The 25,445-nt window shown below is 40.3% G+C and overlaps 1 protein-coding gene across 1 annotated transcript in view; it reads left to right on the forward strand.

The window, feature by feature from the left end:
• Positions 1–1,642: 1,642 nt before the first annotated feature.
• LOC137260656 (protocadherin Fat 4-like) overlaps positions 1,643–25,445 on the forward strand; it is a 71,329-nt gene continuing 47,526 nt past the window's right edge. Inside the window, exons 1-12 of the mRNA XM_067798255.1 lie at positions 1,643–1,694; positions 3,168–3,623; positions 5,423–5,660; positions 16,976–17,166; positions 17,641–17,874; positions 18,152–18,414; positions 19,800–19,971; positions 20,434–20,857; positions 21,732–21,925; positions 22,643–22,882; positions 23,875–24,119; positions 24,389–24,575. Coding sequence (XP_067654356.1) covers positions 1,643–1,694; positions 3,168–3,623; positions 5,423–5,660; positions 16,976–17,166; positions 17,641–17,874; positions 18,152–18,414; positions 19,800–19,971; positions 20,434–20,857; positions 21,732–21,925; positions 22,643–22,882; positions 23,875–24,119; positions 24,389–24,575 — 2,896 coding nt within the window. The remainder of the gene's footprint in view (positions 1,695–3,167; positions 3,624–5,422; positions 5,661–16,975; positions 17,167–17,640; positions 17,875–18,151; positions 18,415–19,799; positions 19,972–20,433; positions 20,858–21,731; positions 21,926–22,642; positions 22,883–23,874; positions 24,120–24,388; positions 24,576–25,445) is intronic.

A 25,445-nucleotide genomic window follows, 5' to 3' on the forward strand; every position in this document is an offset into this window, starting at 1 on the left:
ATACATGTAAACTCAAACATTTTTTCAGGGTTGCACATAGTTTCTAGTACATTTTAGAAGATCATGCTTGACCAAACGCAACCCAAAACGATGTTGAACGGTTTTATCAATCCGGATTGTCATGATGTGCGTGGAAGTCGTGGAACACGAATATAAGGCACAATGATTATTTCTCACGTGCAAATCATGAGTACAGCATGTGACTATAAAAGACCCATTGGCAAATAAATCTCACAATTTCATCCACGATCTTTGCAAGTAGTGTACACGAAAATGGGACGTCTCAACGCTGCAAATCGAAATCAGGCAATTGGACGATTGCAACTGACGAATCAAAGAGTGAGGTGACGATGATATTCAACGTTCATCCCGCCACAGTAAATCGATTGTGGAACCGATTTCGTCCAGCAAACTCAACAAATGACCGTCCAAGAGAGGAGTAGGATTCCACAACTAAACATTCAACGACTATTCGATCTGTACCCAGGAGATGTCGGACAGCGGTAGCAGCTGGAGGTGGTCATACGAGGTACTGACTTCAACACCACCTGGTGGACAGCAGTAATGACTGTGATGACACATGGACAAGATAGCAAGATAGCATTGCTCCACAAACTTTCATTCATGTATCTTTGTTTTCCGCTGATCTACACTTCCTTAAATAACACCTACATTTCACTGATATTTGGGTTTTTGCTTTTCTCTTTTTGAAGAGTTTATTAAACATGAATGTTGTGAGAGAGATTCACGTGCAGTTTCGGGTCGTTTGTACAGTAATCGATCTTTAACGATATTTGATGTATGGCGTGCAATATTCTTTTTCAAACACTTAAAAACGGTTAGACGCACACACCTATTCCTGTGTGATGCAGTCTACAGCGACATTCTTAAAAAAAGCCGACAAAATAAAAAACATGACGTCCCTCCCACGTGTATGAGGCAACTCTGTTGTGGGCATGTTTACGGTGGCGACAAAGAGAAATGGGTGTGTGTTCATAAGATGTCTGCCAATGTTTGTTAACGCTCATACTTCCCTTTCAGCAAAATGTTCAGGGGGTCCCTCATAACTCATTACTGGTAGTACACACACATTATTCCTGTATATATTTCCTTCAGAAATACGAAACGAGATACAGACATGAAAGGAAGTTGTTCGGTGCTGCTTTTCGCCTGCTTGTGTGCATGTCTACCAACAGCGACGTCATATCCGGGTAGGTATATAGTCATTTGCCAGGCGTCTTCCTAATTGTCAAGGAGCGTTAGGGTAGCCTGTGATTACTTCTGCGCAAAGTAGTTTCTGGTATTTCTGTAGGGTTGAATCCCATATCAACATCCTCAGAGTCAGGCACCGACCTGACAAGTTATCCTTATTAGCAGGTATGAGAGCCACCTACTTCCGCTTACTATCATGAGCGATGGGGCTCCTCCGTAACGAGTTGTGCTTAAATTGTTGAAAAACAAATATTGCACGTGACTAATTGTTCAGCATGGGGTTGGAGATGCGAGAGCACAACCCAGTGATGAAATTGGTGTATACATTTCATGATGGCGATATTTTATTTTGACATGAAAAATATTTTTCGAACCGAAGTGAGGAAAGTACGTTGCCAACCTTTGCTCGCTTCGCTCGCATGTAAGAAGAATGGTCATTTCCTCTATGCTGCGCAACCCCTATGCGCTACAGTTTTCCTGTGGTATAGTTTCGCGAAGTTTCAAAGATCGACTCTTCCGCCATTTTTATGTTTTGAAGTGCGTTTTACTAGACGCGATTTGATTGGTTTGCCACGATTCTTGGCAATAATGGCATATGAGAGGAGTATAAGCAAAATCAATTTCATCGTCATGTGCTAGCCTATGTCTGCTTTACATTTCACAAATCAAATGGGTTTGTACCGCCTACTTCTCGTAAACGCGTTCTCTGCGCCGGTCGACTTTTCCTTGTTTAACAGGAATCGCCAGCACTCAAAGCCAGCCTTAGTCACCGTGCTTTCACAAGAATGGAATTCCTAGACTACGGACATATATATATGTGTGTGTGTGTGTGTGTGTGTGTGTGTGTGTGTGTGTGTGTGTGTGTGTGTGTGTGTGTGTGTGTGTGTGTGTGTGTGTGTGTGTGTGTGTAAAATCTATGAAAACACAATGCCATTTTAATTTAGAAAGGGGTCAATATATGTATTTGGGAGTACACTTTCTGCGACCGTCGAGAACCTTCAGGACATGGGTCTATTGGAGATATCGGATCGCGAGAACACGGGTACGGAAGTAAAGCCGTATAGTGCAGATGAAGAAACACTTTACTAAGTACACTTTACAAACACTAGTACACACAGATTCCTGCTTGACAACCGTGTAACGGTATGAGATTCTATAGAGAAATACGATTAATGAAGAATCCATAAAGTTTCTTACCTTAAAGTTACTCGTCAACTTATAATATACCGGGGAAAATGGAGGTGTCTTATATTAATTATATACTAGGATAAAATAAGATTCATCTTTATTGGGCAGGGAGGTGGCTTAATGGTTAAAGCGTTCACTCGTAACGCCGAAGCCCGATGTTCGATCTCCCAAATGGGTACCATATGTGAAATCCATTTTGGGTGTTTACCGTCGTAGTAGTACTGGAATATTGCCAACAGCGGCCTAAACCTCAATTCAATTACTCTAATGTGCAAATCAAACAGAAGAGATTCACCATTTGTTTCCAACCTAACTGAGGGACTAAACCAAGTCTTGCCCGGAAACATTCACCTATCACATCACATAAAATCTCGCAACAAATACACCCATTAATATATTCCATGAAAGTCTAGAACATGTAACAAGTCTCGATTACCACAACTTCTAAAACGAAGAGAGTATCTGGGTTCTATTTATGGTACATACAATTTATAAAGATGATTCAGAAACGTTTTTTTCCGGTATAATATATACTCATAGGAACAAATAAGAGAACACATGAAAGAACAAGCTTCCTTTAATTGTTTCCAGAATTTCACCTACAGTGTAACACATACCTTGTGAAGGAACCTGAGGAAAAAAAGGAACACTTGGACATTTCGTGTGTTTCCCTTATTTGTTTCCATGGGTATATACAATCATTTCGGTGACTAAATGTAAATTAAATATGAATGTAAGACTATAAAACGTTTGTGTCATTTGTTCAGGACGATGGGAACAATTGCTTCTGTCTAAGGGTACCATCATCAACCTGGCTGATGTTGGCTTCAGCCCAATCCATGTCCACTGGCTCATGTTCGGCATCCAGGCATGTGAGAACCTCATCATCACTTTCGCAGAGGCTCTGGACAACTCAAAGGGGTATGTGATGGTCTACCTTGGTTACCAGGAGAACAATTACACCCTTCTCATTCCGTCAACCCACTGTGATGAAACTGGCCAGTGTAGTCCCACAGACTATATAGAAGGTCATTTCCTTGACTGTGACAATCCCAGGTATTTCTGGATGAAGTGGGACAACCATGGCATTTTGGAACTAGGGACTGGATACATTATTGGAGAAGGCATGTTCCTACACACAAACTACAGTGGAGAATTTCATCTCAATTCCGTCACGTTCACAGTGAATCATGACAACGGCGGGGTTGCACTTGTCAACATAGGTGAGAATATCATGGGAACTGCATAAATCGATGATTATAACCACTGATACCCATCCGGAGTTGCCCCTTAAATACTTTTCGATCCGTCTTTAGAAACCTCTGCTCGTCGTAAGAGGCGATTATATGGCGCGTTGGTGTGGTTCACTGACTAGTTGGCACATGTTATCGTATGCCGATGCTCATGCTGTTGATCACTGGGTTGTCTTGTCAAGACTTGGTCCTTTACAGATCGCCGCCATATAGGTGAAATATTGCCGGGGCGACTTTAAATAACAAACAAACCTAATTTGGGGGCATATTATTTTCTTGAGACATGAGGTTTCAGGAAATTGAGTATATGATATATCCATGTGTCTCTTTGTCACCTAAACCTAGATTGATGGCAGCATGCACAGAATAGAGTATCTATGGTAACAGCCTGACTTACATTTCACATTCACCGTTTTCATGCTTTCAAACTACTCAATACACACCCGACACATATTCACATTTGTTTTATTCTATTATTTCATTAACTTAACTGAGTTTGTCCAAACTGCAGAAATAAATGGGCATTCTAGAAGTTGGTGCGTCACAAATGAAACATGCAGCTTATGGATTACAACTTCTTATTTTTTACGTTGAGCGACGTTTCGATATAGCTAAATGCAAATACAACCAAATAGTGAGAAGCTTATATGGTATGTTGTGACAAACAGCGGATTAACATTAACAACAGCATGTGATAGAGTAAACAAGTGGTCCAATTTGAAGAGACCAGTGGGGAACTAAAACAGCAAAGAGCACTAGTGTTGAAGACAATGACCAGTGGGAATGAGTAATAGCAACAAACAGACGCAATGCTTAGATAGTCTATGGTTTGATTAGCTCTTCATAGGCCGGTAGTAACAACAAACAGACACAGTGCTTAGATAGTCTATGGTTTGATTAGCTCTTCATAGACCGGTAGTAACAACAAACAGACACAGTGCTTAGATAGTCTATGGTTTGATTAGCTCTTCATAGGCCGATGGTATATAGTATCCTTGGTATCTATTGATCATAGGTTTGTGGCGGCGGATTTCGATGGCTTCCAACTGTTTCCTTTTTGTGAAGTCCTGGTTTTTGGTTGAAAGGACTTCGAATTCGTCGAACTAGATTCGATGAGTGGGGAATTTTTTTGATGGTTTGAGAGGGCCGTTTTGCTGTCTGCTTTGACTATAGAGGATTTGTGTTCTTTTATGCGGGTGTCAACGGGGCGGGAGGTTTCACCTCTATATGAATCGCCACATTCACTTTTGATCTTGTAAATCCTTTTGGGGGTTGCATGCTGGAGGGTGAGTTTTAGCCATTGGCGTGGAGGATGGTCCTGAGGGATGGAGAGCCAGAGAAGATGGTGTCGATGCTTGCTTGGTGTTTTAGGAGTTTGCTGATTTGATGGGACCTCCCAGTACTTTTGAAACGAAAAACTGATTTGTATCCCTGCTGCTTATACTTACTGAGTAATTTATTTGAAATGTGTGTCACGAACTGCTGGTATAAGGAAGTAAAATTATTTCTCCCTCTGAGTTCGCTGTAACCGTAGTTATACCGTAGTGTATAAAAGTTTGTAAGGTAGCGTAGTGGTTAAAGCGTGGTGAGGTCAAAGACCCGCGTTCAATTCCCCACATGGATACAATGTTTGGAGCCCATTTCTGGTGTTCCCTGTCGTATTAATACAGGAATATTGCATAAAACAGCCTAAAACTAAACTAAACTCACTCACATGTATGAAAGTTCAAGTAAGAGGAGATATCATTTTGTGGACTGTTTCTACCCAGACTCTCGTCCCAAGTTTATCTCTCCATCTGCTGATGGCACCCACAACCTCATAGTGGACGAGACGGCCGACACCGGAGTGGAGATCTTCACAGTAGAAGCGAAGGACCCAGAGAATGACAACGTCACATACAGCGTGGTCGGAGATTACACCGACATGTTCAATATTACTGGCAACATACTGTACAACATCAGACCTCTGGATTATGAGACCCGGTGTTCATTCGATGTTACGATCAGGTCAGTGCAGCAATTGTCAGATGAACTGCATTTGTTCGAAGTCCATGTTTCCCGGAATATTGGTTTTGCGCCAGGTTAATTCCTAGATTTAATTTAATTTCTAATTACAGGTGCGTGTCAACTTCAGTGGTGTTGATCATGCTTAACTAGAATTTGTCAACACACATTCTGGCCGCAAATAATGTCTTTGAGAGGCTTCTTTTCAGAGTAGTTTCCGCACTAAGTGAGGATGAGTTAGTGAGTGAGTATAGTTCTACGCCACTTTTAACAGTATGTCAGCCATATCACAGCGTGGGACACAAGAAATGGGCCTCAAGCATTGTTCCCAAGTGTGGAATCGAACCTGCGTCTTCGACGTGAAGCTTGAACAACGCGACTACCCCACCGCCCAGGGAGGATAAAATATATTTCAACACGTCACAATTTAATTCTGGACTCACAAAAGTCCAGAAACTCTCAGCACTGTGGCCACTCTCTCACAGGGGATTTCGCAAAATTAAACATACAGCTGTTATGTATATGTGCTAAGGATGAAAAAATGAAAAAAAATTTTTTCGAAAACTCAAAATTTAAACTCGCTCGCCCATGGGCACGCCCATGGGCGAACAGTGGCCAATGGGTAGGCCCATGGGCAGGCCCATGGGCGAAAGTGTTTAATTTCATCCAGAATAAATGTTTTGGAGGTTGTAAATGAATGAAAAAATGTTGATAAGTATCATGACACAAATTTCAGCTTGTTGTGACTTGACTCTGCTAACTGACAGCGATTTTAAAAAATTCGCCCATGGGTGAAAAACATATTGGCCCATGGACGAGAATAATTAATTTCATTGAAACTACATGTTTTTTTCCAGGCTTTGCAGCTTTTCAATGAATGAACGTGTATTTATTATTGTCTTCACACGAAATTAAGCTTATTTTGACTTAATTCGGCTAGAGAGAGAATAGAGAGAATATTTACTTTTACTCAAAATTCACCTTTTCCCATGTTCATAAGTATCATGTCACAAAATTCAACTCATTTTGAATTAATTCCGTTAATTTAGAGCTATTTAACAAAATCTCACCCATGGGCGAAAAACATTTTGGCCCATGGGCGAGAATATTTCCTTTTACCCCCGAAACCCATCTTTTCCAATATTTGGAGGATGTAAATGAATGAAAGTACATTTATGAGTATCATGACAGAAATTTCAACTCATTTTGACTTAATTCCTCTAAATGAGAGCAATTTTGAAAACTCTCGCCCATGGGAGAAAGACATTTTGGCGATTTTGAGAGTATTTGCCTTCACTCAAAATACATCTTTTCCTGTGGTTTGGAGGTTATAAATGAATGAGGATATATTTATGAGTATCATGGCACAAAATCCAACTCATTAGGACTTAATTCTGCTAATTGAGACCGATTTTCAAAAACATCTCGCCCATGGGCGAAAAACATTGGGCCCATGAGCGAGAATATTTCCTTTTCACTCCAAATACATCTTTCGTAATGTTTTGGAGGATGTAAATGAATGAAAGTGCCATTGTGAGTATCATGACACAAAATTCATATCATGAACATCGAAGTCGTGCCGATGATTACGAACATCATGAACGTGCGCCATGAAGAAGTTTATGAGCCATAAATTTTCTTGCTACGAAGTGCAATTGACAAATTTAAACACATTTTACAAAAAAATTGATGTTATATCTGGCGCACGTTCGTAATCATCGGCACGACTTCAATGTTCAGATGTAAACAAACTACAGGGGCATGACTTGTGACGCTCTCCTAGAGTGACTATCTTTTCCTAAAATCATAAGCTATTGCCCCGACAACACCTCATACCTAAACGCATTCAACACGGGTGGTCAAAGATGGATAAGTATAAAAATGTAATAGTAGAAACTAAAAACAAATCTCACCGAGACGGGTGCTTCTTCCAACGACGCCATGTTTTGCTGCGTGAGTTTCCGCTCGCGACCGAAAAATCTCCGAAGATGGCCGATCGTGTTTCCAGTATTACCGACATTGCTTCCGATAGGGCCGATGTATTTCTGTTATTACCGCTAAATTACCGATATCGCTGCAATTGTTTCGCGAGTGGGCTGCGTTTGTTTACATTTGAGATGCAATTCCTTCAAATTTGCTGTAATTCCTTCAATTACTTAGGGGGGCCTGAAATGAATGACGATATATTTGTAAGTATCATGGCACAAAATTCAACTCAAAATATTTTCGTTTGCTTGTTTTCTTTATTTTGCAAACATATGGTTTAAAAATAGATGAAATTCGAATGAAAATTCAGTTTAATTTCGTGAGTTTAGTTTTATGTCGCACTCAGCAATATCCCAACAATATGGCGGCGGTTTGTAGATAATCGAGTTTGGATCAGACAATCCAGTGATCAACAGCATGAGCATCGACCTGCACAATTGGGAACTGATGACATGTGTCAGCAAACGTCAGCGAGTCTGACCACCCGATCCCGTTAGTCACCTCTTACGACAAGCATACTCGCCTTTTATGGCAAGCATGAGTTGTTGAAGCCCTCTTCTACTCCAGATCTTCATGGGTCCCGAACACAGAGCTTTACTTCCAGCAACATATAACAGTACACTTAGAATGCTAAGCCTTGAGATTCTTTTGAATTTAGGTATTCTATAAATATAACAAAATTCAACCTATATCTATGAAGTTGAAGTTATTTGTGAAAGCCCTAATCAAGAGTGACCAAACTGCGAAGACTATGCTGGGACACATTAATAAACGGTGTTGTGAGATCTTTAAACTGTATTGAAATATGTCTTGTCAATTCCACTGACATTCACCAAATGTATCTACTTCGTAGTTTGAAGTGTACCTACCCAGTTTAGCATGTTTCGTTTTAATAGTGTGGTCTCCATTTTTAGTAATTCCCGTTTGCCCGTCCCGGCTTTTCTTCGTCCGAGGTTTTATGGGGTATTCTCCTATTTGTCAGACCAGAAATAATCTACAACAGGGGTAGGCCACTCCCTTGTTTTCTTTACCATTTGTACTAATTAGTATGCGCCTCCTCATGCTCCAATGCACACAGTGACCTGATTCGTCTCCATCGCAACTTAGGCTGCGTTTAACAGTACTTCAGCCAGTTTACTGTATCAGTCGAAATCTTACAATGAATGAATGAATGAATGGATGAATGAAGAGCAAGAAGTATATGTGAATGAATGAAAGAAATCATAAAAGAAAGAAGTGCATATGTGAATGAATGAGAAAGATATAATAAAAGAAAGAAGTACATATGTGAATGAATGAAAGAATAAATGATACACCACGGCCATTCCTTCCAAAACATGCTAAAGAACGCAAAACTATCGTTAGATCACATGTGTTAACATCAGCTTGTTATTGTCTAACTGGTCAGACGTAACAATTGTCAGACAGGTTAAAACAACAAACTATCTGGTTGACTGCACAGCTGCCTGTTGACGTAGTCTACCCACATCACCTACTTTTCCTGCGTAACCTTCATCTACATCACCATCCTTAATATATTGAGCAGAGAGCACAGAAGGCCCTATAGCTGTAACCACTGAACCGTGGCGTCTCTCTGTTCCCAAGTTCCCAAGTGGGGGTGTCCTTTTCTACCTATTCCATTAATCTTTAAAACATCTAACAAGCTCAACGCATGCATAAGAGTATTTTTTATGTATTATTCAGTTGATAAATTATTATTGCATGATACATATATGTACAATATTTTGCTTCGATTCTGTAACTACCCACATTATGACATTGAGACCATTCTGATTTATCGAGTAAAATACGATTGTATAGTTTTGAGTTTGAATCTTGGCATATTTTACCAGTTTGCCACTTTTGCACTCTACCTGTTTAAAGGGGGCGTGCATATTTTGGTGGTTTTTAGTATTCCATCTATTCATTTGGATTTATTAATTTATTTGTTTTTGTTTTGTTTTGTTTTGTTTTGTTTTGTTTTGTGTTTTACTGCTAGCGGGCCTGTTAGTCTGCTTTGATAACTGTAAATTTATTCTGACGTTTGACGAGCGGAACATGAAGTGTTGTTATCATGTGTGTTATGTAATTATATTATTGGTATGGAGCGGCATTGATATGTATGTTTATGCTTGCCAATCCAGTCCCGATTACTTGAGGAGATTGGTTTAAACTATAGATTAACGTACCCATACTATTAATGTGTAATCATTATATCGGGCTATGAGGAATACGTAATGTAATCAAGATTGACTTTGCATTTACTTTTCTATTTTTTAAATAAATTTTCACTATTTTTGCTTCACTCGAAAAGATTTACTTTGGATTTCGTGATTGTGGTCTCTAAGTATTTTAGAAATTATGTTGTTGAGACAACTGGAACTGTTGATCTGCAGTCTTTCAAAATTCCTTATATATTCTCCCTTTTTACCAGTTCTCAAAATGAACATATAGCTGTTTACACAAAGGTATCTTCCCGTAAAATAAGTAAGACGAAATGTGAAGCATAGCAGCGCATTTGCCATAACTGAAGTTGTTAAAATGATCCTGAAAACTGTCATTTTCAACATTCACCTTGCAGGCAATTTTATCAAGAAACTAAATAACTCATTACTAATGGAAGGAGTGAACTGAAAGCCCATTTTATTAACTGAAGTCACTGATTGAACTCGCCAACATCGATTCACTTACATTCCTGTACACGTGTCTTATTTCGTTTCCTGAGGACACACATTTTACTTTTTTTTTTATAGAAAATCCGTATAATCCGTAATCTAATCCCATAAAACAACACCGTTGTCACTACACCAAACGATTTTGACCACGTTGGGGTTTAACAACAAACAAAGTTTTAACTTACAGGACTACCTGTAAGATATCCCTTTCTTGATAACGAGTTTAACAGCTACGCCGAAATGCTGCTTACCTTATAAGAAGTTGTACATCCATAGAACTTCCGTGTTTTTTCCAAATGATCATGACCTGAACAGATATTACTTTGTCAGAGACTTCATGAGTGATTTTCAAGTTCTAATCCACACACTGATTTCCACTTTTTCATCATTTTTACTTTTATCTCAGTTTGTTGAGTATCTCAGCATAACTCGCAAAGACAATGGAAACTGAGCGGAACGATGACATTTATGTTTCTTCCGCGTTCACTTACGTAATTTCCGCAAAGCGCCTACGACAATTTGCGCCGAAAAAGTCATGTCTCGTCCGCTGGTCTTGTTTATTGGAGTAAAACAGCTGCCGCTTTCAAGTGTATTTCACTTGTCATATACAACATTCATCCATGGATTACATTAGGTCATTAGGGGACACCAGCTTTGAAATGAACAGGTGTTCGTGAGTGTATATGGATGAAAAAGACTGATTGCGCAAGACGCGCAGCCAAATATCTCACATTCAAAGGAAATCTCGAATTGATTGTTTTATAAGGCGTCGAGCTGACCAGTTGGTTTTGGTGTTGTGTATAAACCCCCTTTGCAAGAACTTTGTCAAGCATACCTGCTTTGTCCTTTTGCAAGACCTGCACATAGTAGTCTTTGAAAGACATTGACATTTATGTGCAGGTGCTCTGGAAAACCTTGTCCGGCACGATATTCCTTCCAATTTAGTTGTTGTGTGCATGCTGCATTTCAATTTTGGAAATGTGCTTAAAACATATTTTGATTCTCAAAGAATGTGGTTCGTTTAGCAAGCAAAATATTGCTTTGATTAACACTTCACCAGTACCATACAATATAACAAAAACGACAAATTATAGCATTGTGATTAGGGGTATATGGAGTTATAGGAGTCCCTTTTTATCCACCGAGACACGTCCTACACGCCCTGGTGGGGTGTGGATTCGGGGAGGGGGTAACGGAGGAGATGACCAAGACACACGTACTCCATACGCTATCATGGTCTTCCTTACTGCTTGAAGATCGACCTTTTCTCACTGTGGTCTATGATGACTTCGGTGAACGGAAAAGAACTTATTCACTGTGAAAACCAGAAAATAGTTGAATCCGTCCACGATTTTATCATAAAACACAAAGCTTGATTTTTAATTTTTTAACAGGAAACTAATTAACTTGTTAAAAACTTTCTCACAAATGTTCAGTGTTTCTACAAAGAGCTAGTCAGACACAACAAACCATAACTCTATTTTTCATGTTTACCTATATGATTGTTGTATTTGATGTAATGATATGTATGCATATGTTATTATATGATAGTTCATATGGATGACGACACATGCTTCATTTATGTTTTGTATTATATGCTGTATGGGTGAGGTACAGTAAAGCTTGTTCACCAGTCCCAATCAGAGTTACAAAACACACAAATATACAACAACATGGAGATGTGAGGAGAAAATAGAGACATATGGAGAACAGCAATGTCATAACTGAACAGAAATCATTCCCTCTATTGGTGAAGGCCGTGTGGGATTAGTTAAACAAAGAAATCTAGTCGACCATGCCTCCTAATCCTCTTACTCCTTAAACAAACGACTTGCCTGAGCTGTCTAAAATTGAATTGAAATTTTTGTAAATTCGATGTTTCGGGTATTACGTAAGGAGGTAATCAAGTGTCAACACTATGGCGTTCGACGCTCCGGACATAAAGGAAAACCAAATACGTTATAAAGTACGGTAATGTGGTCACTATGAGCGAGGCAGACAGTCTGATGAGCACAGCTCATTACGGAAATCTCTTGTCTTTGGAGCTGCTCGTTGAGACGCTGAAGCCTTCTGTCAAGTTCTTCTTTATTCTTTATTGTGGCCACTGTGTCACAATATGCAGTTTACATGCTCACAGACCCTCGATTCACGATGACGCCAACTTTCTCGACTACTGTTCGTGCGACGACTATCATTCAGGAATTGGTTCCACAGCTCATTCTTTCACCGATGTCTTTGTGTATGTGTTTTAGCTCGTTAATTAGCGTAGAGACAGGTCCTGCTATTGTCGGGCACAAGTTCTCCAAGGTCGTCGACGCTCCGAGTGTCATGAGAACAGTGTTGAGCACTGTCACACTCCACTGCTTTTCGACAGTCCTGTTGTGTATTTGATAAAACAATCGACAATCCGGGTGTGAACCAAAAAAGGATACCACCATTCTCATCGGTGGATGAAATGGGATGAAGAAAACCCGCATACTCTTCATCACATTGCTACACCGTATTTACCATAACGGATGTTTAAATATCACTTTATGTAAACAGAGCATCAAAAGAAGCTGAAACCATGTATTATATTAACATGGTACTAACTATAGTCGATTCGAACCACTGCTTTACAGTTCACTGACTGCCGTGGATGCAGGCTTTTCCCACGTGGCGGGGTAACACTTAATGATCTATTCTCCCTCGCAAGGCCACGTGAACCAATCAGAAATGGACATTCTTAAATGGGGTAGGAGAAATGTGCCCTGTAGTTCTTATGAACCTTGATCTTTCAGGTACATTTCATCAGTTGTGTACAAATACTGGTCTCGAATAATGTTTCAAACACTTTAATACGTATTGATGCAGTGGCTCCATATATGCTCTTGTTTACGTCCCGCTCGTCAAACGTCAGAATAAATTTACAGGTATCAAAGCAGACTCACTCGCTGGGCCACTAGCAATAAAAAAACCCAAACAAAGCAAAAACAGATAAGTCAATTAATTTAAACAATGCACGCCTCGTTTAAAAAGATAGAGCGCTAAAGTGGCCAGATTCAAACTGAAAAACTATTCAATCGTATTTTACTCAATAAATCAAAATGGTCTCAATGTCACAATGTGGGTAGTTACAGAATCAAAGCAAAATATTTTACATGTTTATGTACGATTTATTTAGCAAAGCCAGAAAAATCCCCGACAAACACGGCCGCTTCTCCTCAATATGTGGGTTTGTGAGAGTGAGGGTACTCCCTACAAGGCTCACTCCCTTTAGTTAACAAGGCGCCCACTCAATTTATGTATTTTTTACTCGATAGGTACGGAAAATTAATTAGGCGATGTGGGTATGTCATGACTGGTTGATTTCTCAGGATAAGGTGAATTGGGTATGGCAGAGTCGATATACTATGATCATAGGGGATTTAGCAACCACGTTGGAGTGAAGGAATGACAAACCTCTGTGATAGATTAATGAGTGTCTTTTTTAAGCATTATGAAAATGGGAATGGTAAATTAACACAAAATGCCCTAGACCTGTCCAGCGTGTCATACATATATATATAATAATTTATCAACTGAATAATACATACAAATACTCTTATGATTATGTATAACATCACATTTTAATAAAAAGATGCATCCGTTGAGCTTGTTAGATGTTTTAAGATTAATGGAAGAGGTAGAGAAGGACACACCCACTTGGGAACTTGGGAGCAGAGAGACGCCACGGTTCAGTGGTTACAGCTATACAGCTCTCTGCTCAATATATTAAGGGTGGTGATGTAGATGAAGGTTACGCAGGAAAAGTAGGTGATGTGGGTAGACTACGTCAACAGGCAGCTGTGCAGTCAACCAGATAGTTTGTTGTTTTAACCTGTCTGACAATTGTTACGTCTGACCAGTTAGACAATAACAAGCTGATGTTAACACATGTGATCTAACGATAGTTTTGCGTTTTTTAGCATGTTTTGGAAGGAATGGCCGTGGTGTATCATTTATTCTTTCATTCATTCACATATGTACTTCTTTCTTTTATCATTTCTTTCATTCATTCACATATACTTCTTGCTCTTCATTCATTCATTCATTCATTGTAAGATTTCGACTGATACAGTAAACTGGCTGAAGTACTGTTAAACGCAGCCTAAGTTGCGATGGAGACGAATCAGGTCACTGTGTGCATTGGAGCATGAGGAGACGCATACTAATTAGTACAAATGGTAAAGAAAACAAGGGAGTGGCCTACCCCTGTTGTAGATTATTTCTGGTCTGACAAATAGGAGAATACCCCATAAAACCTCGAACGAAGAAAAGCCGGGACGGGCAAACGGGAATTACTAAAAATGGAGACCACACTATTAAAACGAAACATGCTAAACTGGGTAGGTACACTTCAAACTACTAAGTAGGTACATTTGGTGAATGTCAGTGGAATTGACAAGACATATTTCAATACAGTCTAAAGATCTCACAACACCGTTTATTAATGTGTCCCAGCATAGTCTTCGCAGTTTGGTCACTCTTGATTAGGGCTTTCACAAATAACTTCAACTTCATAGATATAGGTTGAATTTTGTTATATTTATAGAATACCTAAATTCAAAAGAATCTCAAGGCTTAGCATTCTAAGTGTACTGTATATGTTGCTGGAAGTAAAGGGCTTCAACAACCCATGCTTGCCATAAAAGGTGACTATGCGTGTCGTAAGAGGTGACTAACGGGATCAGGTGGTCAGGCTCGATTACTTGGTTGACACATGTCATCAGTTCCCAATTGTGCAGATTGATGCTCATGCTGTTGATCACTGGATTGTCTGATCCAAACACGATTATCTACAGACCACCGCCATATTGTTGGGATATTGCTGAGTGCGACATAAAACTAAACTCACGAAATTAAACTGAATTTTCATTCGAATTTCATCTATTTTTAAACCATATGTTTGCAAAATAAAGAAAACAAGCAAACGAAAATATTTTCGTCCACGAGCGAGATTAGTCGAATTAAGACCGGAATGATTTCATTTTTTTGTCGTGATACTTATAAACACACTTCATTCATAAATTTACAACCCCCAAGACAATAAAAAAAGCTATGGAAATTTAAGTGGAAGTCCAGATTCTTGTACTTGTTACAAATTAGCAGAATTATGTCAAAATGAGTTGGATTTTGTGCCATGATACATATAAATATATCGTCATTCATTTACAACCTCCAAAACACAGGAAAAGATGTATTTTGAGGAAAAGTGATTATTCTGGCATATTTTTAAAAATCTTCCTGAATTCGCAAAAGTAAGTCAAAATCAGTTGAATTTTGAGCCATGATACTCACAATGGCACTTTCATTCATTTACATCCTCCAAAACATTATAAAAGATGTATTTGGAGTGAAAAGGAAATATTCTCGCTCATGGGCCCAATGTTTTTCGCCCATGGGCGAGATGTTTTTGAAAATCGGTCTCAATTAGCAGAATTAAGTCCTAATGAGTTGGATTTTGTGCCATGATACTCATAAATATATCCTCATTCATTTACAACCTCCAAACCACAGGAAAAGATGTATTTTGAGTGAAGGCAAATACTCTCAAAATCGCCAAAATGTCTTTCTCCCATGGGCGAGAGTTTTCAAAATTGCTCTCATTTAGAGGAATTAAGTCAAAATGAGTTGAAATTTCTGTCATGATACTCATAAATGTACTTTCATTCATTTACATCCTCCAAATATTGGAAAAGATGGGTTTGGGGGTAAAAGGAAATATTCTCGCCCATGGGCCAAAATGTTTTTCGCCCATGGGTGAGATTTTGTTAAATAGCTCTAAATTAACGGAATTAATTCAAAATGAGTTGAATTTTGTGACATGATACTTATGAACATACTTTCATCCATTCACAACCTCCAAAACATGGGAAAAGGTTAATATTGAGTAAAAGTAAATATTCTCACCCATGGGCCAAATGGTTTTCGCCCATGGGCGAGGCGTTTTGAAAAATGAATCTAAATTAGCCGAATTAAGTCAAAATAAGCTTAATTTCGTGTGAAGACAATAATAAATACACGTTCATTCATTGAAAAGCTGCAAAGCCTGAAAAAAAACATGTAGTTTCAATGAAATTAATTATTCTCGTCCATGGGCCAATATGTTTTTCACCCATGGGCGAGATTTTTTAAAATCGCTGTCAGTTAGCAGAGTCAAGTCACAACAAGCTGAAATTTGTGTCATGATACTTATCAACATTTTTTCATTCATTTACAACCTCCAAAACATTTATTCTGGATGAAATTAAACACTTTCGCCCATGGGCCTACCCATTGGCCACTGTTCGCCCATGGGCGTGCCCATGGGCGAGCGAGTTTAAATTTTGAGTTTTCGAAAAAATTTGTTTTCATTTTTTCATCCTTAGCACACATGCATAACAGCTGTATGTTTAATTTTGCGAAATCCCTTGTGAGAGAGTGGCCACAGTGCTGAGAGTTTCTGGACTTTTGTGAGTCCAGAATTAAATTGTGACGTGTTTTTCATAAAAGACTCACGTTTCGTTCCTGTATGTTCGAAAATCTGACATTCATTTAGAAAAAAAACATAATAAGTATGATAGATGAAAAACCAAATGTATCAGCATATAGCTGTTAGTCCACATGCCTCATCCCGACTGACTGCTGATGTTTCAGCGCTTCTGACCGTATCGGCACCACCAATACAACGTTGACAATTCGAATCGGGGATGTCATCGATGAGAGGCCGGAAGTGATCATTACCCCGGTGGCGATACCCGAGGAACTGGCCATTGGGACGGCTGTAGACGGAGGCTTCCTGGTCCGTGATCAGGACAAGAATGATACGGAACACTTTTACATAACGGGTAACGACAAGAACCGTGTCAGAGTTTACGGCATTTATTGTGTAGTGAATCACAGGCTGCAACACTTCTTGTGCCATGGATGGGGGCATTTAGTTGTTACTGCTTCTTGCAGTAACAATATATCGCAGGCACTGTGTTTTGGTTAGCCCTGTGGTATAAGCTCAGAAGCTTACGAATGTCCCGTAGATGACTGGGTCTTTATTCACAACATGGGTGCAAAGTCTCAAGCCTGTTTAAGGGTGAGGTGAGATTGAGTTTAACGTCGCAGATGAGAATATTTTGGTCTCGTGACGACGTTCATGCAAGAGTATGTGTATGTGCCGTTACGAGATAGCCGTTGTTAATGAGATTATGTTTTATACCTCAGATTCTGGAGACCTTCATATATGGAAACCTTCAATAACTGAATCCAATTTCTTTCTAAGATGCACTTTTTTGGGCGGCTTTCTGATGAAATTTGTTTCATGTCACCAGGGCCTCATTCGGATTATTTCACTGTTTTGGAAGACTGGAAATTTGAGATCATGAAACGTATTGACTATGAGAACGGCTCCAAGTTCATGGACATGTTGATATTGACGGTTATTGATTCCGGCGGCCTCAACACAAGCGCCTACCTCAACATCACTATCATGGACATGAACGACAACCCGCCTGTCTTCTCCTCATCCGTGTACTACGCCAGCATTTCTGAGAACTCGGGACCAGGTGAGAACCCTAAAACCGAATACTGGTTATTCCGGACATATGTCAATACGGGCAGTTTTATAAAGTGAATGTCAATGTAAAAGTGTCTGAATGCGCCTGGTAGGAAATGAAATGCGACATGGAATGAACGACCCTGTAACTTGTAGCAGTTGGCAAAATGATGGGTGGTTACTTTATTCTTGGTTAAAATCTACACTCCGGTGTTTGCAATTGCCGTTGTTATATTTTCTGTTTCTGGTACCCAGGTCAGGTCAGAAACATTGTCTTCTCTTTACAGACACTCCTGTCGTTACTGTGACATGTACGGATGATGACTCTGGATCCAATGGCGACGTGAACATCACTATACAGTCAGGAGACGACATAAACGACCCAGTGTTCAGCATGAAGAATGGGACGCTCCAACTCCTTGCTAACGGGTCTAAAATTGACTATGAGAGCCTAGCAGACAGAAACTACACTTACGTCCTGACGATCATGGCGGAGGACAAGCCCACGGCAGACATACCCAACACAGCATACGCCGTTGTCATTGTCACGGTATGAATGAATACGTTTGGTAGCCCAGTGAGTGAGTGAGTGAGTGAGTGAGTGAGTGAGTGAGTGAGTGAGTGAGGTAACACTTATTATATCACAGGTGGCGACAAACACGATATGTAAGTTAGTGGTAATTCCTTTATAACAGGTAATTAGCATGCCGGACTATTATTCAAACTCTTAGGCATTTCTGACGTTATTTTGAGACTTAAATTGTAAATATATGTAGCCTTCAACAACTTGCTCCAGTGATATTTTGCGCAGCTTTAAGAAATATACCTGCACCATAACGTTGAGGGTCCAAAAATATTTTTTTTCACATTGCATCTATGTAGGGGATCGAACCCGACTCCTCGGCATGACGAGCGAACGCTTTAACCACGATGCTACCATCCATCTCCCACATCCATTTTTCTCAAAAGCTGCGCAAGTATCTTTCAGGGAAACTTCTAAAATCACAACTAAATAATCCAGGGATAAGAATATCAAAATTCAGAATTCGGTGGAATGAGAGAGTATATTTTACGCCTGTCTCAGGAATACCCCGCCATATCACGGCAGATAACACGTTTCATATTGGTTGGAAATGAATGTTTCAGTGATGTACAAACAATTGAAACAGACACACGTTAGGATCCGCTACATGTGGTAACATAGGAAACTTTTTCGGAAAGGAAAAATAATAAGGACTTCCTCTCTCGTTAAAGTAATATGGTTTGTGGCTCTCAACAACCATACTTGTTGTATGCACTGCGGGTGATCCGCATAAATAATTCACTTATATAGCGCTTTGTATCCATGTAACTAGTTGCTCTCTGGACGCTGTAATCAAAATCTGACTATTATTACCCTGGATAACCCAAGCTGCCTGTAAGGGGCTAGGAGGTTAATAGTCACATGACATGTCCCTCCGGGTACCCATTTTCTGTTGGGTGAATGTCGAACAAACTCACTTGTCAAAGGTGAGACTGCATGTATTAGGTGTTCTACGATGTGGGGCAGGACTGAAGTCCTAGATAGTCTCTAGCGTCAAGCTGTGTAACACGGTCAGACATCCAAGGACACTCCGCGCTCAACGTTGATTAATTTTGCACTGATTTGTGACCTGGGCACAAACGATCGCACTAACGGGACAAAATAAAGACAGGTTGATCGGAGGCAGTTTACCATTAGAGTGTGATATCTATGTTATATATCGTTATGGTATCTCAGTAATTTGGCCCCATACAGTTAGTGTCAGTACCATAAGGTACACACTAGTGCACGTCGCTAGTTTCATCTTGATTAGTACGTTATCATTAAACCCCAATTTAAACCCAGCATGAAGAACAACTGAAAAAACTGTTTAGGGCAACGTTTAACTCACTGCATTTCTTATTCACTCCTAGGTAAAAGCTGTGAACGAACATGCCCCAGTCTGGGATGATGACCTTGACCCCATCCCGGTCACAGTTCAGGAGAACCTGCAACCCGGAAGTCCAGTCATCCAGCTTATCGCCACCGATGAAGATGCGTTACAGGATGGAATAGTCAAGTTCAAGATGAAGGAGGTCAAAGATGGTATGAATTCCGTTATTTTTTTTAAATGTGGATAAAAAAGAACAATGAAGACTAACAGATAGCACTTTTTGGTTTTATTCAGGCGTACGGATTTGATACACATTGATTAGATTGTGGAGGCAAAAATGACAATAACATGTCAAATATCAGTTTAGAATGAACAAATAGTCTGATTCAGTATTGCTTCATTGTACGTGAGTGTGAATCGGCACAACGATATATCTGATGAGCGTCAGATAAAGCTTTGACTAAACTGTCTTTCAGTTCGTATTGGAATGTATTAGAAAGTTAAACCTCTGTATTAGTTCATTCGAGTAACACATAATGTTCATATTATGCCCATGGTCACTGATATACATATATACTGGACAAAATAACTTAGGGATATTGGTATTGTTACGATCTTATCAGTGTGTCAATAAATATGTATTTTTGTCCAATCTAAACGTTATTGGTTTGTAGACTCCGGGACTTCGTTAACCGACGTTTTCGCAATCCACCCGGACAATGGTCTGGTGACCATCGTTAAGGCTCTGGACAGGGACACCGTAACTGGAGGCGTCGCCTACTACAACGTCACCATCACAGCATGCGACCAAGGCATACAATCGAAAGAAACAACAAAGAATATCACTATCGAAATCCTCAACGTCAACGACAACCCTCCTGCCTTTATCAATTTTCAAGGTCAAGTAACTGTAGCAGAAAACAATGCCAAAAAGGATGACATCATTGTCAACGTTACCGGAAATGACGTTGACGGCGACCCAGTGACACTGTCCATTGTTGGAGGAGACACTAATTACTTTTATAATAACAAGACGTCTATCATGGCTCTTCAAAAACTGGATTTTGAAAATCAGAATTGTTTCATGCTGATTATACAGTAAGAATGTTTATTTTATATTATAACAGTTATAACGAAACAACAGTTCAAATGTTTATTTATTTATCTATTTATTTTTATTATCATATTTTTTAAATAAAGTACATTAAAATGTCCTAAGTCATCCATGTAGTGATCCCTCTGTACATCGCACAAGATCCGGGAACATCCGGGTTAGAATTGTCTTCGAAAAACCGATACTTGTCATTAGAGGCGACTAACGGGATCTGGCTGGCTGACTTGGTTAACGCCTGTCATCGTATCCCAACTGCGTTGATCGATGTTCATGATGTTCATCAATGCATTGTCTAGTTCAGACTCAATTATTTACAGAGCGCCTCAATGTATCTGGAATAGTGCTGAGTGCGGCGTTAAACAATAGGTAAAGATAGCACAAGACAAACATCAGACGACCTTAAGCACCATTGGTCGCAGAGAGTCGTCAGTTCCTGGCAGCTCATATTCTGATGGTATTTAAAGCTTTGTCACTACCCATCATTAGGGGGCACACCTGTAGCATGTAGTATCACATTGGGCGAGTGACTTGGCTGATAATGTGCCGCCAGCGCGTGGATATATTTACCCTGTGGGGTAAAATCATAATGTCATTGTTAAGCGTCAAGCGCCTCACAGACAGGTAGGGTTGCATACTCCTCAAGGAGTTGGGGATGAAAATCGAATGTACACTGATCCACTGGCTTGGGTAACAAATGCCATGACCACGTGCTTGTTGAATGGGTGTTGGTGCATTTGATATTTATGGGGAAATGAGCATATTATTAATCTCATTTTTATGTCCCTAGCTGTGGCACTAACAGAGGCGTTTTAACTGCATTAATCATTTCTTACTCGATGTAATGAAATGTATTTTCAGACTTAGCGACGGAACATTTGATGTCAATGAGACATTAGCAATAACAATAACTGACGTGATAGACGAGCCTCCGACGCTGATCCCCTTGTCCCCAGGAATTGTCCTTGAAGACCTGCCTCTTGGGACCGTCATCGGAGGCGTGTTTCTGGTAACGGATTCAGACAAAGAAGACGTGTTAACGTACACGCTAACAGGCAAGATCCTTAGTGCTTATTACCCAGATGCACTTGCTGATACAGAGCATGAAGTAAAAAGAATTAAGAATTATTTTAAAACAAATGGCGATGATGATGATAATTTTCATTATCGGGTAGGTGTGGTAGCCAAGTTATTAAAGTCTTCGCTCGTCGCTCAAAGACGCAGGTTCGATTCCCCACACGAAGTCCATTTGTGATATTGCTGAAACTGGAGTAATACTAAGATCACCCACACTCTCATCATAAGACAACGTTATCAATCATGAGTACCACCAACCACTATCACGATCACCGTCATCAGGGGACGGTGGGGTAGCCTTGTAGATAAGTGTTCGCATGTCACGCCGAAGAATCAGGCTCGATTCTCCACATGGGCACAATCTCTGAAACCCATTTCTGGAATCCCCTGGTTTGATTTTGTTGGAATATTGCTAAAAGTGGCGTAAAACCATACTCACTCAGGCACCATAATCAATATCACTCGTCTTATTCAATATCATCAATGGCAATGTTATATTTTGATCCTTGTGCTCATCGACAATGTGTCAGTTTCTACAGACGATTTCAGTGATTTTCTGTTTCGGTCAATGTCTTTGAGGGAGCTAAGAAAACCAAGAAAACTAGAAAATGTTGTCCCTCGTCACAAAATTCCATCTGCATCAGTGCTGATCTAAGTAACACCATTCACAGCAGCATATTTCTTTCTTCTCCAAGGAGCTGATGCCAAGTACTTCAACATGGACAACACAACCGGAACTCTCACCATGTTGAGTCGCTTGGACGTAGACACAATGTCCGTGTCCTACCTGGACAATCTGACCATAGAAGTACAGGACGTGGCAGGGCTGAAGGATGTGAAGGCGCTGAACCTCACCATCGTGGATGTAGACGACAACAGCCCAACGTTTTCTGAAAATTCCTACACAATCACCGTGACGGAAAACTCAACCACGGGTAGGATAGAAAATATGAATTTCTTAGCGCTAGTCGACAGCTTTGTTTCCACTACCTAAACTTCGGGCAAAACATGTAAACATTTGACACCTGACGTCTCAGCCACCTCAAAACAAGGATGTTTGGTTTAATTGTATGGCGGCTTGGGTACAAAATCACTGTAGAGTGTAGTGGGATTCAAATCCAGGTTAATCCTCGGGTCCACAGCAACGTAAGTCGAATTGGTTAGATTACAATGCTAGGACTGCTGACGCTATCATGGTAATGGCATCGGAATGACGTCACGGAAATTACATGTATATGTGATGTCATAGAAGAGCATGACGTTCTGGTATGTATGGTAGGTTAGAGTGCTTCCGTGGCTAAGTGGTTAGAGCGTCCGCCAGGAGAGCGGAAAGTCTCCTGTTCAATCCTCGGGTACGTCATACCAAAAGTGAGTGAGTGAGTGAGTTTAGTTTTACGCCGCACCCAGCAATATTACAGCTATATCATACCAAAAGACGTTAAATCTAGCACTTGTTGGTCCCTGCCAGGCACTCGGCGTTAATGGATAATGTATAATGTGTCTGACTGGGGTATTCATGCTTAACTGCGGCAGGGTATGTCAGTGAGTTAGCACTATAAAACCAGCTTTAGTCTGGGCTCGAACAAGCAGCCGCACACATACACGCATGCACGCCGTTATTTAAACGAAATATTATCAAGTAGGACGTTAATCGTTACCCCGTTTCACTTCACCTTACCTATTATGTAGAGTTATCCTACTGGGGAGAGATTAGCCACATCCATGTTTACCTCCACAAAAACTGCACATGTTGTTTGAGGTTTGTGTCTATCAGTCGCTTTCCTTTGTTTTGTGGGAAATTGTGTTACCGATCGTTGCGCAAATTACTCAGTAAACTAGGACATTGCTATTATTGATTTCGGAAATGTCAGTCGTGAATTATGATGACATTGTCAACAGTCATGCCTGTGAATTCCTCTTTGCGCAGGGACAATACTACTTCTGAACTGCACGGATCCAGACAAGGGACTCTATGGTCAGTTCAACGTCTCGATCGTGTCAGGAGACGCTGGCAACGTGTTCAGTGTAGGAGGGCTGGAGCTGACCGTGTCGGGCAACGTGGACTACGAGAGTCTTCAGGACCAGGACTTCAAGTACATCCTCACACTGAAGGCTACAGCTGCTTCTGGTGGTGTCAACCCCAAGACTGCAGCCACTCTGGTCATCGTAGAGGTCAGTGTCGATAGGTCAACAGTTACGGACTTTAGCTGCAGCAGTATTACAAGAATGGGCTCGACACCTTTTCAAGTTGTACCTTTGTGAATGTTCGAACACTGACTTCGGTGTAACGGGCTCACCACAACGTCTTCCCCACAACATGTGTATATCCTAGTTTCCTTGTCAAACTGATATGTGTAGTTGCGTCGATCATGGAGACTGGCACCATACTGCATTGCATAAAAGGTGACAATGTCAGTCACTATACTGTCTTTCATTTACAGGTACTTCCTGCTAACGAGTTTTCGCCGGAATGGAATCAGTCAACGGGAATTGTTGGCAGTCGTTTTGCTGACATTACTGTGTACGAGAACGCCACGATGGGCACGCTGGTCGGAACGTTTGCTGCCACTGATGCCGACCTTGGAAATGATGGCATGCTCGAATATTCCGTTCTTACATTGACATCTAGTAAGTGAATACCTTCGCGTTAGTCACTAAATGTAGAGATAGTTTGAGGACTATTTTCAGGTATACCTGTATGGGCCTTAGATATGAATAGCGACAAACCAAGTATGACAGTGCATATTCTGTCTTTAAGGAACGATGCTACATTCTACATTTCAAGTACAGTATGGTATAAATATTACTGGGATTTGGTGGAACGTTTTGTTACCTTAACGCCCACATTACCCGTTAAGCCATGTCACATGTCATCCTCGATATCTCTACGGCATACCTTCCGATCCACGGGATGACCCGATAATTTTATTATTTCCCTTTGCTGGCTCTGCTTTCTCACAGTAGCCAATCAGCAGAGCCACCGTTACAATCGAGCTTGCCAGGGTCACAGCTGCGAAGGTTTGTTCACAGCACGACTCTGACTTGGGGGAAATTATACCGACAAACTGACAGATCCGAAACTTAAACAAAATCATGTATGCAAGAACTCCCTCTACATCCTTCTGAGTAGAACCTCCGCATGATTTGTGATGCCACGTTTAATCGTTTAGATAATTTAAGAAAGTTATTTGTCTTTCGTACTCTCAACTTCCCAGCGGTATCCAGGGTATAGTGGAAACTCATCAAAACTTATACCCTGCAGATATCGAGTGAATCGTCTGAACTCATTTAGAACGTTTGAACGCTTTTTTCATCGCGTTTTTTTTTAACTTCATTGGTTGGATTGGCATTTCTGATGATTTGTTTCGGTAAGTGCATACGAAAGGTATGGATCAGAATCGGCAAATTTGTGTTATACGTTGCATGTGACCATCAATGTACGATCCTCTACATAAGATGAAATGCGAATGGGTTTATCTTATTCTTGAAGATAACTAT

Source organism: Haliotis asinina, chromosome 14 (genome assembly GCF_037392515.1).
Source record: "Haliotis asinina isolate JCU_RB_2024 chromosome 14, JCU_Hal_asi_v2, whole genome shotgun sequence".
Classification (NCBI taxonomy): Eukaryota; Metazoa; Mollusca; class Gastropoda; order Lepetellida; family Haliotidae; genus Haliotis; species Haliotis asinina.